This window comes from Girardinichthys multiradiatus, chromosome 22 (assembly GCF_021462225.1).
Source record: "Girardinichthys multiradiatus isolate DD_20200921_A chromosome 22, DD_fGirMul_XY1, whole genome shotgun sequence".
In the NCBI taxonomy this organism is placed as follows: Eukaryota; Metazoa; Chordata; class Actinopteri; order Cyprinodontiformes; family Goodeidae; genus Girardinichthys; species Girardinichthys multiradiatus.
Window position 1 is genome coordinate 11,003,823 of NC_061814.1, and position 16,142 is coordinate 11,019,964.

Here is a 16,142-nt window from a genome sequence, read left to right on the forward strand (position 1 = left end):
GACTAGCACAGAAGTCCAATAACAAAACACCACTCGGATTCAGATTGGGGAGGCCATTCCTCCCGATCACGCCTCTCCAGGTGTCACTGTTGTTCCCCACGTGGGCGTTGAAGTCCCCCAGCAGAATAATGGAGTCCCCGGGAGGGGCACTATCCAGCACCCCCGACAGGGACGCCAAGAAGGCAGGGTACTCTGCACTCGGCCCGTAGGCTGAAATGATAGTCAGAGACCTCTCCCCAACCCGAAGGTGCAGGGATACAACCCTCTCATCCACTGGGGTAAACCCCAACACGAGACAGCTGAGCTGGGGGGCAACAAGCAAACCCACACCAGCCCGCCGCCTCTCCCCGTGGGCCACTCCAGAGTAGAAGAGAGTCCAACCCCTCTCAAGGAGATGGGTTCCAGAGCCCACGCTGTGCGTGGAGGCGAGCCCGACTATTTCTAGTCGATATCTCTCGACCTCCCGCACAAGCTCAGACTCCTTCCCCCCCAGCGAGGTGACATTCCACGTCCCTAGAGCCAGCCTAAGCATCCGGGGATCGGGCCGTTGAGGTCTCCACCTTCGTCCGCCACCCAATCCTCTTTGCACCGGTCCCTCACGGTTCCCCCTGCAGGTGGTGGGCCCACTGGGGGAGATATGAACATTTTTGCAAAGCAACATCTACATTCAGTAGGTAATGAAATTGCATTGTAAAGTCTTATTATTATATTTGATGATTGCATTTTGTCAGAAGACAATGCCTCCAGAAAACTGCTACCAAATGCTCAGAGCCTCAGGTAGTCGGATGAAAGATTCAGGCAAAGTGTTAATATTTAAGTGAAACTCGAAAATTTCTAAAAGCAAGAAAAACTATGAAAAAAGGCAATAAACAACCCTCATCCGTTTCCACTCTTCATATGCCTGAAGGAGTTGACATGTAGCTGTGGTGGAGGAAGAGGAGGATAGAGATAAGTGGAAGGAGAGGCAGGCAGGGCAAAGGTGGGGGAAAGGATGAAAGAACAGAGACAAGTTAAGAAATGAAAGAGTATAGATGAGAGGAGGCGGAGAAAACATTTTTAAAGAAGGACAAAAGAAGGAAGATTAAAATGAAGTTGCTACAGATGATTCTAAAAGAATGAAAATATTGTGGTAAAAAAAAATTATTTATTGGAAAATAAGCTAAACAGAATAAAATTACAGGGGAGAAATAAAGCACAAATGAATAAATTAAGGAAGAGAGTGTGAGGGCTTGGATGAGGAGAATAAAGAAGTAACGACATGAAAGAAGAAATAGCTGTGAGGCAAAGACTGCATGAAAAGGAATCAAATCAAAATGTCAACTGTTGAAAAGAGAGGTGGAAGAAGATGAAAGGAACAACAAAGAAATTAAGAAGACAGAGAAAAGAAGCGGATAGTTGTCTGATAACTGTTGTTTGTCAGTGTGATTCACTGGACTATGCACTTCTCAAAAAAAAAAAAAATCATCTTACAGCCCCTTTTGCAACGCAACCACAAACACTCCCAACACTGCCCAGACACAGCAAAACCTGCTACAGGAAGAGGCAGTGTATCTGTACCCTGAAGTGACATGACTGTGTATTGTGTGGAGGCAGCTACATGAAGCTTGCCACATTAATAACAGAGAGGCAGGATAAGAGGGACAAACAAGTAAAAAGGAAAGAAGAGTAATGAGATTGAGCTAAAAAACTCTCCAGAGGGCAGTGAGGAATATCCCAAAATCTGCAGAGAAAGGATTAAAAAAGAAAATCAAACAGAACAAGTGGCGGATGCAAAGGAGAAGAGTGATGGGATGAGGGGCTGATAGACTCTGTTTTTATTCACTGAGTTAGGCTTCTTTTGTACATTTTTTTATCAAGACTTTGCGTTCTAAATATTGACATACCACCTCGGTATACACATACAACATATAATTCATTGTTTCTGTTTCTGGTCAATAACTGCAATTGCTGCTTAAGCAATGTGGTCAAATTGTTTTATTATGTTTCAGGTAACTTTATTCATTTTTTAAAAAATATACAAATGAAATATTGGAAAAAAATACACTTCTTTTATTCAGATGTTTTACAACACGTTTCAATCTCATCACATTTGTTGAGCTCAGATTCAGAAGACGGATCTGGATTTAGCATAGAACCCTGCAGAACACCACTATTAACCACAATTTAAAGAACTAACATTTACAAATAGAAATCTGTCAGATAAGTTAAACTGATGCACATTAGCAGCCTTGATTCCAATTAAGTTCTCCAGTATTTAACTCAATTCCTTCACATGGCAACAAGTCATAAGAAAGGTAATCTGAAGGCACTTTACAAGACAAACAGACAAACATCCAAACAAACAAAATCCAGTTCTACCCGAATTCAGTTTAAATCACTTCAGTTTATTCCATTAAAATTCAATCAGGTCCACTGACATACACTCTGGTCAGTTGAAGTTATCATACAGTATAGTCAAACTTAGCTGATCATTTACTGCCATTTAATCAAAAATTGTCAAACTAAGGAGACCCAGCCAAATGACTTTGTTAAGTGAGCATGTGGAAAGGAACAAGTGTGTTTTAACAGGAAGAAACCTCCAGCATTTACCACACTGACCTTGGAGTTGACAGGATAGTATTCTATAAATGTTATTATAATATTTTCTGTAGCAAAGACGAACACACATAATTAATGGTAGCAGTAGCACCTTAGGTGGCGTGACCCAAGAAAGAGACACAGTTTAACACAGAATCGCTGGACCATAGATACTGTACCTTCTATGGAAAGAATTACAAACAGAATCCACCATGTAAATAGCAGCTGTACTTTCCATCAGTAAGACCAGTAAGGAAAGACACCCATTTATAAAGAGAATCAATGGGCCAGGAGCACCTATTAAAGAAAAACAGAGAGAGAACCCAATGTTCATGGAAGTAATAATAACTGCAAATAATGAACAGATGGTGAGAAGCAGGAAATAGTGGAACGAGGACAAGAAGTCAGTATGTCCTCCAGCAGTCCACACCTGTTGAAACATAATTTCACAGATCATGCGTTGTGTTCAATGGTATCAGTTATGTCCCAGACATCCAACAGAACCAGTGCAGAAAAGATCATTATCAGATGCAATAATGAAATATTTTGTTGTTTGCAATTATTTTAAATATTTTGGGAAGGTTAGAAATTGGACTGTAATTGGTTAAAAAGAAATGTTACATCATAGACACCTATAAACCTACAAAAAATTGAAAACAAAAATGTATAACATGATCTAATTGTTTTATTTGAAACAACAATAATCCCCAATGGTGCCAAACTAACATAACATATTGATTATTACATTCATAATAAGGTGGTCGAGTCCTTATATTTATTTGGTTTTGATGCATAAATTTAGGCAAAATCATAGAATAAACACAGACAATGTTAGTCTAAGTCTTCATACCTTCTTGGCTTGGAATGTACCTTTTTTACCACGCTGCTCTTTATAGTGTAGAGTAATATTGGCAATATACTGCACAATTAGTCAGGATTTCTGCTTGGATGGAGCCTGCAGTCATCTGCCTAATAAACACCTTTCAAAGGTAGCCAGCTATCGTATTCAAACATTTACCATTACACAAGTGATGAGTGATCTGTCTTTAGATTTCACACAATAACTGTCTGAGTTTTCCTACCCCCAGAAACATTTGTTAACAACTGAAATCATTTTAGGGTTGTTTTTTTTTGTAATTGAGGAAAAGGCTTTTTCAGTCAGCAGACCACCCGTGCTTAGCAACAGCAGGGGAAGGAGTAGTACTGCATTACTCAATGGAATATAAAACCTGAAAGAATGTGGGTTACTCCAGCACTGACATCTTAAAATGCACTGTAAACCATAGAAATGGTTTGACTGAAAATTATGGTTTTGAGACCATTTGGTATACCTTGATACCGGTAACTGTCTCGGGCCCAATTTCTATTTAAACTTGCCCTTAAGGCACAGTGACTGTATCCAACTGGAGAGTATAAGGTTCTTTCCTGTCATTGTGTTCTCTGAAATTCCTACAACAGTGTTGTATTGTGGATGGCTCTCCACATCAGCTCAGCAGGATACGTCTGTCCTCCAGCAATTTGACTAATGGCTCTATTGTTGTATGCTAACTATGTGCATTACCATACTTCTTGTGCAGACAACACAGCAGCTTTAATGGTGAAACAGGGTCCTTTCAACCTGGAGGACTCCAGTGATTACAGTGTGGATGTGCATGTCAGTGATGGAGGCCAGCCTCCCATGAGCAGCGTCACCAAACTGCAAATCAAGGTCTGTTTAAGCTTTGTTTGACAAGCTAAACAAATCAATGGGAAGTGTATTGTTTAAACTGTTTATTTAGTCAAACATTTCACTTTAAAGATTATGCAATCCTTGTTTATTTGTTTTAGTCATGCCAGTGTGATGCTAAGCGGGTTTATTCAAAGTGCAAGGCCAGTAAACTCAGGGTGGGAGTCAGCGTCCATGCCCTAATAGCCATACTGCTTTGCATACTGACCATACTGGGTAAGATTCAATTTTTTCATTGGTTTATTCATAAGCTCTTTTGTCTTTCATGTATTTTTATACTTTATTTTATCAGCATTTGTAACCTTTCTTTCTGAATGTCGCTTTAATTTGACAGTATAATCATCTGGAGATATTAATTTGAAGCAGGCTGGCGAATCTCTTCAAGACTTCTAAAGTAAATTCCAAGAGCATTTCTGTCAGTCTAAATCATAGAGATGCTCTTCTAGTTAGTAATTGTCTTTCTCCTGGAAAAAAATACTTAGTAGTGGCAAATGTTTAAGCCATTTGCACAGTGATCTTCAATGAATCACATATAGATTGTATATCACAAATAGACTCTAACACACTTGTTCACTGTGAGAGTACAACACCTTTGCACTAGTATTCCATAATATTTGCATAAACATTGGCTGGTGTGTGATGAAGAAATAATAATTATTTTCAGATTGGATAGCAAATCATGAAGTTACTAAAGTAACGCAACCTTTTTATTGGTGTTATAAGTCCATAAACTTAATGTTTTCTTCCTTTAGATAAGGCCAAGTGTTGCAGGCCAAAACCTAAGAGAGGCATGTAAATGGCAACAATGGGATACATCTGCTGTGACTTAGAAATACAGACACAAGCAAAATATATTTGCAATAATTATAATAATAACAATAATAATACTTATTATTACTATTATTATTATTATTATTATTATTATAAATAACAAAAAACTTACAACTAAAAACACATTTTTCCATTTTGTGTAAATGTCTTTAAATATACCAGTTCATAGCTTTTCAGATGTCTAAAAAAACCTTAAATGTATTTTTCATTCCTTTGTTGTTATATTAAGGAATTGTTTAATTTTTATAACTTTATCATTATAATTTTTTTGGGTGTTTTTTAAATATAGAAGGAAACAAAGTAGTCATCTGCATAATGTGTGATATGCCATGGCTAACATGCTTTTAATACAGTTCATATCTAAACAAAATGTAGCACCCTTTAAGATTTTTTATCAGCTTATTTGACATTTATGCCACAATTTAAACTGTTTTCCTTTGCGAAGAAATGAGTCTATTTCCTGTTTATAAAAACTCTCAAACAACCTTAAGCTATGGGGTGCCTTTAAGGCTTCAAACAGCCTCAAAGCCATTCTTCAGCTGTTCTCTGAAAAAAAAAAAAAAATCATTAAAGCAGCACGATTTGGGTTTTTCTAAGGGAACCCCAACCCCCATCCTCGATGTTGGTTTTATGAATAATGCAGTGACGGATGCGGAAATAATGCCTGTGGTTGTGAGCTTAGGATTCTTTTTGATACCTTCCCCCTGTTATTTTTTCTTCCTGGAGAAGAAGAGACACTTATCATGTCAAATCAGAGGCCCAATGGGGATAGTTGGCCAAACATAAGGGATCTGGGATGAGGAATGTGGAAGATGGAAGGAAAAGAGACAGGGAAGTTAAAAAGGGATGGAGGCAGAGAAACATCTATGGAGACATGGATATGGGGATACACAGTGGTGAAAGAAACGCTACAGGGGAGCTGAGGCAGACATTTGAGGTGTGATCAGTCCAGCTAAGTGACAGAAACAGAACATGGTTTGGAAATTCGGAAAAGAGAACTGTGGGAAAAGTAGTGGAAGAATGGGAGTGGTAATAAGGAGAGTTTATCAGCTCTTTAGGTGCAGTCTGCTTATCAACACCACCAAACACCCAGCCTATTAACTATTAATACACTCCTTCACTATCATCCCTTTTCCTTTTCATTTTTCTTCATCTCTCTCTTCCTCTTTTCCCTCGGGGTGTCTCTGTCGCTCTCTTTGCCCACCACTCTCCCGATTCCTGTCTTTGTCTCTCTTTATCAAACACCCCAAAAGCAAGCTAGATTAACTGTTTAATGCCCTTGCCATTATCTGTTTGGGCACAAAGCAATTTGCCATTCACACGCACATTTTCTCACATAAAGTCAGGTTTGACACCCAGAAATCTTTCTCAGTCATCTTTTTTTAACACTCTCTCGTCTTTCGTCCCTCTAAGTCTGATATCTGCGGAGCTTATTAAACTAAGAAGCATGTGTTGTAAAAGATTAATCAGTTGGTTTCCCATGCAAACTTAAATCAGTCTCACTCACCCTCAACTAAGAGGCATCGCTAATGCTTTCCATCCGCTGAGAGAGTTAGATGTTCATACTGGGTCTGAAGCCTGGGGCCCAATCAAATGTCACATTTTCCCTTCCTTTCCTCCTTTTCTCCTCATCTGTCCTTGTGCTTGATTTCCTCACCCTTAAGTCTGAGATTCTCTCCTCTCCTGTCTTCAGTCAGCAGCTGCTTGCCATATTTGCCCCTCCTTTCTTTTTGTTTTCTTCTCTTCCTTTCTCCTGCTTCCTAAGTTGTTTTATTCTCATGGCTACAATGAAAAATAGGTCACAAGCATGAAAAACTTAGTGGAGGTTCACTTTAAAAATTAACCTTGTAAAGTTAATATATTTCATATATCGGGATAATATGCATATTTGGTTCTTTTCTGATATACTTATGTAATAAAGCAATGGTTATGTTTTGTTACAAATGTGAATCTGATGGATGCATAAATTGTTGTATGCGGGATACCGTAATATTACATTTAATATACCACCACAATCAGTGGTACCAATAATAATTTGGTGTGAGGGATTTTTGACCATTTCTCAATGCACAATCTCTCTATGTAGATTGTCCAGAGTGCTGGATCCTCAATTGATATATATTTTTTTCTTTATCTCGCCCCACAGGCTATTTGTTTTTTATAAGAAATAGGTATTGGACAAAGCTTGATTTTGTGTCTAAGGAATCATTTCCATGCTGATTTTTGCTGAAAGACCAAATTATGACCTGTTTTTAGTTTGCTGGGAAAGTCCACCAGATTTTTATTTGAAATGGCCAGGTGTTTTCAAGAGTTCAAGATGCGGTACAATAGAAACAGGCCCACAGCATCACAGGTCCTCTGCTATACTTAACAGTGGGCTTGAGGTGCTTTTTCCACATTTCATCTTGTGATTCACGTCAAAAATATATATCTTAATGTGAACCAAATCACACAGGTTTACTTCAGATCCCAGTACTGTTTAGTGAACTCACCTTGTTATGGTTCTAATTATAGGACATAAAAGCTATTTTCTCAACATATGACTGACATATAATCACTGAAAGTAGTGAAGCAGAGGGTTGTCGGAGTTGATTTTAGTCATAGACTCTAACACCAATTAGTTAAGGTAGCCTTGACTGAGAATGTGGAAAACCCTAATTATTACAACATGTAAACCAGATCTGTTTTATATAGAAAACCTCTTTGGCATACTTGAATTTTCACCCACAGCTATTTCCTTGTTGGCCTTTTTTTTTGTTAAATAAATAATAATAAGAGTTTTTTTTTAGACTTTAGCTTAAATTTAAATTATTCAAAGTGCTGATCATTTTTATTACATCCTTATACATTATTCCATGGAATTAAAGGAGGGCGTACTTTCTCTCTCCTATGATTGAAGTTCTTTTCTTTGGTGCTTTTTTCAGCAAATTTAACTTAACGGTTTCTCACATATTTTTATTTTCTCACTTCCTTTTCTGTGCCTAACCCTTTGTGACCCCTTTTCCTCCCTATTTCTTGGTTTATTCTTTCATTTTTGTCTGTTGTTTGGTCTGACGTATCCTCTTCCACCTTGTTTTCTCTTACTCATTTCCACTTTCCATCTTGTGTTTACCGAGCGCATCTTCCTGTTTCTTGTGCTCCCCTCTCTTCTCTCCCTTTGTGAGGAGATTGTTTCTGCTGGAGTCTGGCTGAGTTTGTTTCTTTCAAGTTTTCTTGACTGAGCTGAATTTTTCCCACTGCTTGTGTTCTAGTGTTATTCTCTTGTTGGGGCTTCACTTGTTTCAAGGCCTCGTTCTCATTTTGTTTTGGTTTTCTAATGATCTCATTTTGAATTATCTGTGGTACTAAAATCTCCAACATAATTGCAATCTTCATGTGTTTTTGGTTCTCTGTTCTGTATATATCTTGAAATTCCATGAGTACTTACTTACCTTGTAGAACTTTCAAAATCCCCAAATACATTATTTACATTTACTTCTAGTTCCCAGATGGTAACTTTAGATACTTTAAAGCTAGATTAATCTTCGCACTTTGTATTAGAAATTTTTCTAACGATAATAAAGGACCTCTTACAAAAAAACACAAATACTATTTATTTTCTTTGTGCTCTGTAAAGTAATAGTGATCCTGTTTGTGATGAGGAAACACTACCAGAAGGATTCTCTTGCCAGTATGAAGAACAGCAGTGAGATTCATGAGCAGCTGGTCACATATGATGAGGAAGGAGGAGGAGAAATGGACACAAATGGGTACGTATATAAGTTTTCTTTTTTACTAAATTACGAAATTTACTAAATATTATTGGAAAGTAATTTATTTCTGTAATTCAATTAAAAAAATATAATACACGTGTTTCACTTTTTCAATCAAATTACTGAAATAACTGAATATTAATTAAAGATCTTCTAATTTATTAAGACCTAAATGTATTCACGGCCCTGAGATTTCTCTGCATGCTGACAAGTTATTCATCTTTAAGCTCATTCAGCCATGTGATATATTCTTTCTTTTTAGCTATGATGTCTCAATCCTCACTTCTGCATGCAACGATGGTTCTCTTCTCCGCCATCCTGACCGCCTCTCGCACCCTTCCATGTACGCCATGGTGCAGAAACCAGCCCACCACTCTCAACCCACCGCGTGCAAGGGTGACATGGCTGCAATGATCGAGGTGAAGAAAGAAGAAGCCGACCACGACAGAGACGGATTCCCGTACGACACTCTGCACATCTACGGCTACGAAGGACCCGAGTCGCTAGCCGGAAGCCTCAGCTCTCTGGAAAGTTCTTCCACCGGCTCGAACTTGGACTACGACTTCCTCAACGACTGGGGGCCGAGGTTCAGGGCGCTGGCTGAGCTGTATGGTGTGGATGGTGCCGACTACTACCATCAGTACTGAGAGTAAATATGGAATTTCCCAGTGTGCACCTGAGAAGTGTACATGTTGTGTATTGGTGGTTGCAAAGAGCCATAAAAATACAACAAACAGAAAGAAAACATGCACATTTAACACACAGTAAACAGATAATGCAAGCGTCCCCACGAGACTCCTCAAAACACAATCAAGGGACTATTTTTTCAAGACAATTAACTAGTTATTATGTGTATATTAGTGGATCCTTGGGTGTTTTGTGTTTCTTATCTAATTACTCCTAATCACTAAACAAGTGTCATGAAATCTAGGAGGTTAACACAAGTTGAAACTACTCAAACCTGCAGAATGTAGCCAATCAGAAATAACCATGGGAAGGAGAAATATTATTCATTACAATTATTTTATTTACAAATCTATCTTTTTATATGTTGATGCAGACATGAGAAATTTAAAAGACATGTTTGTGTCAATCATCTTTGCTGACCTAGTCTGATACTAGCTGGTCAATCAGTGGGAATACCTGCCTTGGTAGCAAGCCCTATAGCTCCTTCAAGGGATAGTTCCAATTTTTTAAAGTGAGGTACTGGTAAAAGGTTATAAGCAGTTAATATTTTATCTTCACTTGACAACTCTCATGCCATTCGCAATTAGTATAAATCCATATTACTTGGTGTTGGCGGACAAAGCTAATGGCTAGTCCAAGAGGGGTCAAAACCAAAGCACGCCATCATTTTAAAACAATTCAAATGTCAAAACCATCATAGTTGTTTTTGCAAACGCTATTTATGAACCTTTAAACCATCAACACATTTGTGTTAAGGCCATTATTAGATGGTGCGCTACAAATGATCTGAGTGAAATTCACTTTGAAACTGTAACATCTATACTGTTCAGAGTCCAGCTGATAAAAGGGTACCAGCATAAAGATTTGATCACTGTTTTATTGTTTAACGACACCGTTTTAAATATAGGCTCGGGTAACTAGCCTGCAGTCTGCTGCTTGCCGCTTTTAGCTCGACAACTTTTAAAACAATTTAACCTTGATAAGATGGGTGGATGTCAACCATACTCTATGCACCAATGAGCTGGAGAGAACTCCAATTAACATGAGACATTCTATGGAATCTCATTAAAGAGCATTTAAGCAGCAGGAATGGTATAATAGAAAACTGAAGTGGTTTCAAGACTTTTTTAAATATTGTATACCTTAATACCAGAAACTGCCCCATAACAAATCAGAACTGCTCCTGGATAATTCATCAATTAATGTGGTCAGTTAGTGCCAGAGGTATTGCTCAGTTAGTTATATTCTTTTGGGTTTGTTCATGCCTGTGCGTCGATTTTGGTTACATTGCACTCATGTACAAAATGCGGCTGATAACCCCATTTTTTTTTTACTTATTTTCAAAACCTTTAGATGTCACATCTTTTTTTTATATCAAGGTTGCAACAATTTAAGCTTTATCTAGAGATCCAACAGGGACTCCTTATTTAATAGAGAAATTCATAATGTTGGTTCCAGTCCTACTTGGGATATTTTAAAATAAGATCGCTCAAGGATTTTATTGTACCAAAAAACCTCACGAGTTCAATCTCTAAGGGTTTGAAGGTGTTTGTGCACAGCAGATCTTTATCTGAAACATTATTAACAACTGTCTATAGGGAAAGTTCCACTCTGAGCTCCTACTGTGATGTCCACTGGGTTTTATAGTGATATGTAACATCTTCATGTAGCAAATAGATATTTAATTTATTTTTCTCACACCATCAGGTATCTGAGCAGCAGCCATGTTTAACTGTGTTAAGGTTGCATTTAAATTCCCAAATATTTAACACAGATTTTTGATATTTACAGGTTAAAAATTAAAAAAACAACCAATTTTAGTCCTGTAGCCAGCCATAAACTGGTGTGACCAAGGTGCCATACATCTCATGAATCATTATATTTTTTCGCCCAGATTATCTCTGCTCTGACAGAGAAAAAGATAGTAGAAAGACAGAAAGGAAATGGCTCCACCGCTGCTCTGACAGAATTACAGCTTGTTCCTGGATTTTATTTGACAGAACCCATCATCACAGTTATTGTTGTGGTGAAAGCTGAATCCTTAGAGGCATAGTCAAACAAAAGTAATTCACTCAGATCAGGAAGCACAGAGTTGCAGCAGCAGCTTGTTGGGCTGCAGTGATGTGTCTGATGTGGCTTCAATAACTTTAACCTCTCATCCTCTTTGGCTTCTGTCAGGTCAGAAAACAAGAGCAGTTACTGTAAAAAAGGATTTTTATATATTTTCAACCAAAATTTTTACAGATTTCCCATTTTGGGCTGTCTTTCCCAACCTTATTGATTAGGACAATTAGAGCAGTAGCTGTACAAAACCAGCTGTCTGTGTTTGTATTGCCCTGAGTCCTTATCTTTTACTTAGAGGATTCCCAGAAGCTGCCAACATTTCCAAAGGCTGCATGTTTCATGACAGATAGAAGTTGAAAGCTCAAAATTTTTTTGAACAGAACAACTTTGCTGTACTCTCTTTAGCCTTCTGTTTAGCCTTCCTGTTATCTGCTGAAAAGCATCACTCGCTCTCCCAAACCTTTATTAAGAGTACTTTTTCATTTCATTTTAAACACTACTCAAGTTAGCTAATTTTGAGGCTTGTCAGCTCAGTAAGAACATTTACACAGAAGAGTGCTTGTATCAGTTTGACCTCCAGCCAATTTCTCTTAGCAACCTTTTATTGATTTTGTTAGATACTTACTGTGGTTATGGAAAATAATGGAGGCTTACTGTGTGTAGGGTACAATGTGCAATTTTAAATATCTTGAAGGGTTTGTTGCTGTTTGTCCGTTCTCCAAGTTTGAGCATGTTCTGAAAATGTTTTTACCTCTCTATCATTTTACAAGCAATAATCCTGGAAGTCTGGTAACTATTAGCAGTTTCCTATATGCAGCTGAATTTCTCAGCTCTTTGCTCTATAGCTGTTGCCAGTCATTTTACATAAAACATCAACAGGCTTCCATAATGTTCGCATAACGCTTGACAGATAATAGAAATTAAGACCAAAGCAGCTCGTTCTTTACACTTTCTGAGCTTTAAACAGCTTTAAATCCAGAAACGTCCTGTTTGAAATGAAATCAAATGGAAATACTCACCTTTTAGGAACTGAGCTGTGATGAAATAGAATGTCAAGAAGCTAAAACTACCAATTATCATAAATAGTTCTGTTTTTTTGTTTGTTGTTTTGTTTTATGCTGACAGACTAATCAAAAATTTTGACTAATAGAAACTTATTTGAACATCACATAAATTACTTTTATATGAATTAAATGTCCTCTGAAGATTTATTGGCTCATGGGTAACTCTACAAGTAATCAGGAGTAACTGCTCCCCATGGACTTCCCGACCCTTAACCTCAGCCTGCGGAGCACCTGGCTGAGAGCCATCTATTACTCATTACCATTTAAATAATAACTGCAGGCAATTTGACTTACTGGGTAATGACATGGTCATAAATTATGGCCTCTGAAGTTAGAAACCCATTCATAACCAGCGATAAAGGGAAAAGGTCACTAATTGTGTGTAATGATGACATCAGTTAAGGTGTTGTACTAAAAATCCACCTTGTGCGTCACTATCACAGTTCCATTGTTTCTAATTGTATTTTCAATCTAGCTTTAGTTAAACTTATTATAGTTTATTTACTCTGCTGTCTATTCTGTTTTGCTTAGACTTATGTGGGTTTCTTTATAAGCCAGGCCTGCTTGGAATATTGCGGATGAATGGTGGAAACAATAGCCGGAAGCCCTCTCAGTGCTTACTTCACTTATATTTATATGCAATCAGAGCTGCCAGTTCCTCCTCCTCACTCTCAGTCCTGCTCTCCTTGTTCACCTCGCCATATCGCCTGCCAACTGCCTCTCTCTCTTTGTCCTTTAATCAGTTAAAGCAAACAGTGGACCCGGCTTCCTGTCCATTTGAGGTTGTACCACGCCCCTTCCTGTCTGCGTTATCTCTCTCTTGAGCCAACACATTGTGCATGCTTCCTGTTAGAGGAGCCTGGGAAGTGGTCTTAAAGGGGAAGAGGAAGCATTTCGAGAAGAAACATGGAATGAAGGGTGGTGGGGGGGGGGTCAACATGGGATGGAGAGGAAAGGAGCAAGGTAGAGCAGAGAGGAGTTCCTGCTGAGCAGAAACACATCAGAACAAAGATGTGTGATGAAACCACGAGACATAACATGGAAAGATGTGAGGAAGACCTACTACCCTGGCATCTGCATGAAGCAACACATTTCTTTTCAGAAATCCAAATTGCCCCCAGATGAATCTCATGAACAGTGTACGGATTTTTTTTATTTCACAGGCCAAATTATCAATAAAAATAAGGGAAATGTAAACCCTTTAAGGCCAGTTGGTAGATCAAATGTCGCTGTCTTTTTAATCTGTTTTGAAATTATTTGGAAATTAAGTTTGTCAGAAACCCTAAAAATAAAAAAAAGGTGCAAAGAGAAGATGTGAACAAAATACTTAACTGGAGCTTCAAAATTCCTCATTGATCCACATGATTAAACCATTTTCCCACTGTTAAATTGAGCTGTTTTAGGACTCTAACCATAACACCTTTCAATCTGTCTTGTGCATCATTATTGTAATTACACTTGTTTTTAAAAAGTATGTATGTCTAAGAAAAACTAAAGAATCTGCCAGACACCAGACAGGTTGTCCGTTATCTTTTTTTCTTCCATCAGGAAATATTTGCTGCACGGTTTTAGTGCAGAAAATGTAAAGATTTTTAAGACATAGATGAGATATTTTGAGCCGTTTCGGCTTGTTGTCTGTTGTTTTAAAAGTGTGATAAGTGTATTGATTTCATGTATTCAAGCGGTTTTGCCATTTCACAAACGTTTGTGCTCAGTTCTCCGCCGAGCTTTATAAAGGCTCTCAAAACCTGAGAAAGGCTTTTATTTTCTGTAAACACTTAAAGGGAAATTTCAGGATTTTTGAAATTATGTGTCAATACAAAGTTAAAAGCAAGTAACATCTCAGTTGCATAGATGTATAAATCCAGATTAGTTAGTCTTTGAAGCTGAAGCAAATCCAAGAAGGTCCAAGACAAAAATGGATGTTTACTGTCCTGCAACAACTATAGTCTCAAAAATGTCATAGCAGTTAGTGCAAACACTATTTTAGGAACCTTTAAATCAATGTTATGTGAGCATTAGGAGGTAATTTACAAAGAAGCCATTAATTTAAACAGAAGCTGGAGGTAGAAGGATTTGGGCCACCAATGATCCTCAATTGTGAAATATTTTGTAAAAACAGAACATGTAAAACATTTCAGGTCAAAATGACAACCCAAACGGATATATATATATCATTATAATAATCTATGAAATAATGTTCACTTGAACAGCTGTAATCTTTTCTGCTTTTTACTTCAGTTTTACATCATACAGTTGCTCTAACTGGAAATATGTAACATTTTCCGTTCTCAGTGTATGTTTCACATAGTAAAATCTTTAGTGCTGCACAACCTCCTACCTCAATTTTTTTGGGTGAATAATCAGCTTTTGTGTAAACAACTACTCAAGCCAAAAACTAACAACGGTTTGAAGATTCATAAAATAGGGTATGCATAAGCTGCTCTGAGATTTTTGAAGATTGGAGTTGTTTAAAAACAAAAGTCCACTTTGGTCTTGGTCTGTGTTGGATTAGCAGGTAGTTTGAGCTTCAATATTGGCTTTATAGTAAATTAAGATCCTAAGGGTCATCTACTATATATAACATTTAAACTTAATATTTCTTCAAAAATCTGTAACTATCCTTTACAATTAGCCAAAACCGTTCTGCAACAGGATTTCCTTTGAAACCACTCAGCTTGGATTCAGACAGTGAAAACAGATGTCTCAGGGTGGGGTCCAGGCATACGTCTTTTTACATTTATGAAAAGAAACAAGCAAAATCTATTGAATTTATTACACCGATCTAAAGTGTGAGAGACCTTTTCTGTTTTTTGTGTATTTCTTAAGAAAATTTACTTTGAAAAAATCAATTTAGAAAAAAATGTGCCTCAAAGTTTTTGCTTTTCTTTTTTTCTTTTCAATTTGGCTTTTTTATTGCTGGAAAAAGCAAAAAAGGCAATTTTTTGACAGTCTACATAAAATAGCTTTGATGCATGACGTGATGAATGAGCGGATAAATGATTATTGGTTTTAGTCTCTGTATATGAGTGGATTGTATCCACGTACATACACACACGAGTGTCAACCTAATAAAAAAAGCTTGAAAAAAATGTGCCTTTATTCCTAAAAAAGTAGACTTTTTTTTCTTGATGGTTAACACAATGTTTTCTATATTATTTCTATGGTGTATAGCAGCTACTTTTTATTACCTGCCATTCTTTTGTAAGTGTACAAATAAAATAAAAACTAAAGATGTTGTTTTGTTTGTCATTTGTTTTCCTACATTTCAGTTGAACATTTTCTAATTTGAATCAATAAAGTGTAGTAGTAAAGTACAATATGCCTAAGAAGAGGTTTCAGTGAACACATTTAATATCACAAAGTAGTGGATAATGGTGAAGTGGAAGGAAAATGATACATGGTTTTCCAATTTTACAAATATAAATCAGATGCATTAAT

General features: G+C 37.3%; 1 protein-coding gene across 1 annotated transcript in view; it reads left to right on the top strand.

The window, feature by feature from the left end:
- The window catches only part of cdh5 (cadherin 5), a 43,301-nt gene extending 27,367 nt beyond the window's left edge, over nucleotides 1-15,934 (top strand). The window contains exons 12-15 of the mRNA XM_047351489.1: nucleotides 4,155-4,285; nucleotides 4,405-4,519; nucleotides 8,751-8,883; nucleotides 9,149-15,934. Of these exons, the coding sequence (XP_047207445.1) occupies nucleotides 4,155-4,285; nucleotides 4,405-4,519; nucleotides 8,751-8,883; nucleotides 9,149-9,533 (764 nt within the window). The 3' untranslated portion in view covers nucleotides 9,534-15,934. The remainder of the gene's footprint in view (nucleotides 1-4,154; nucleotides 4,286-4,404; nucleotides 4,520-8,750; nucleotides 8,884-9,148) is intronic.
- The last annotated feature ends 208 nt before the right edge of the window (nucleotides 15,935-16,142 follow it).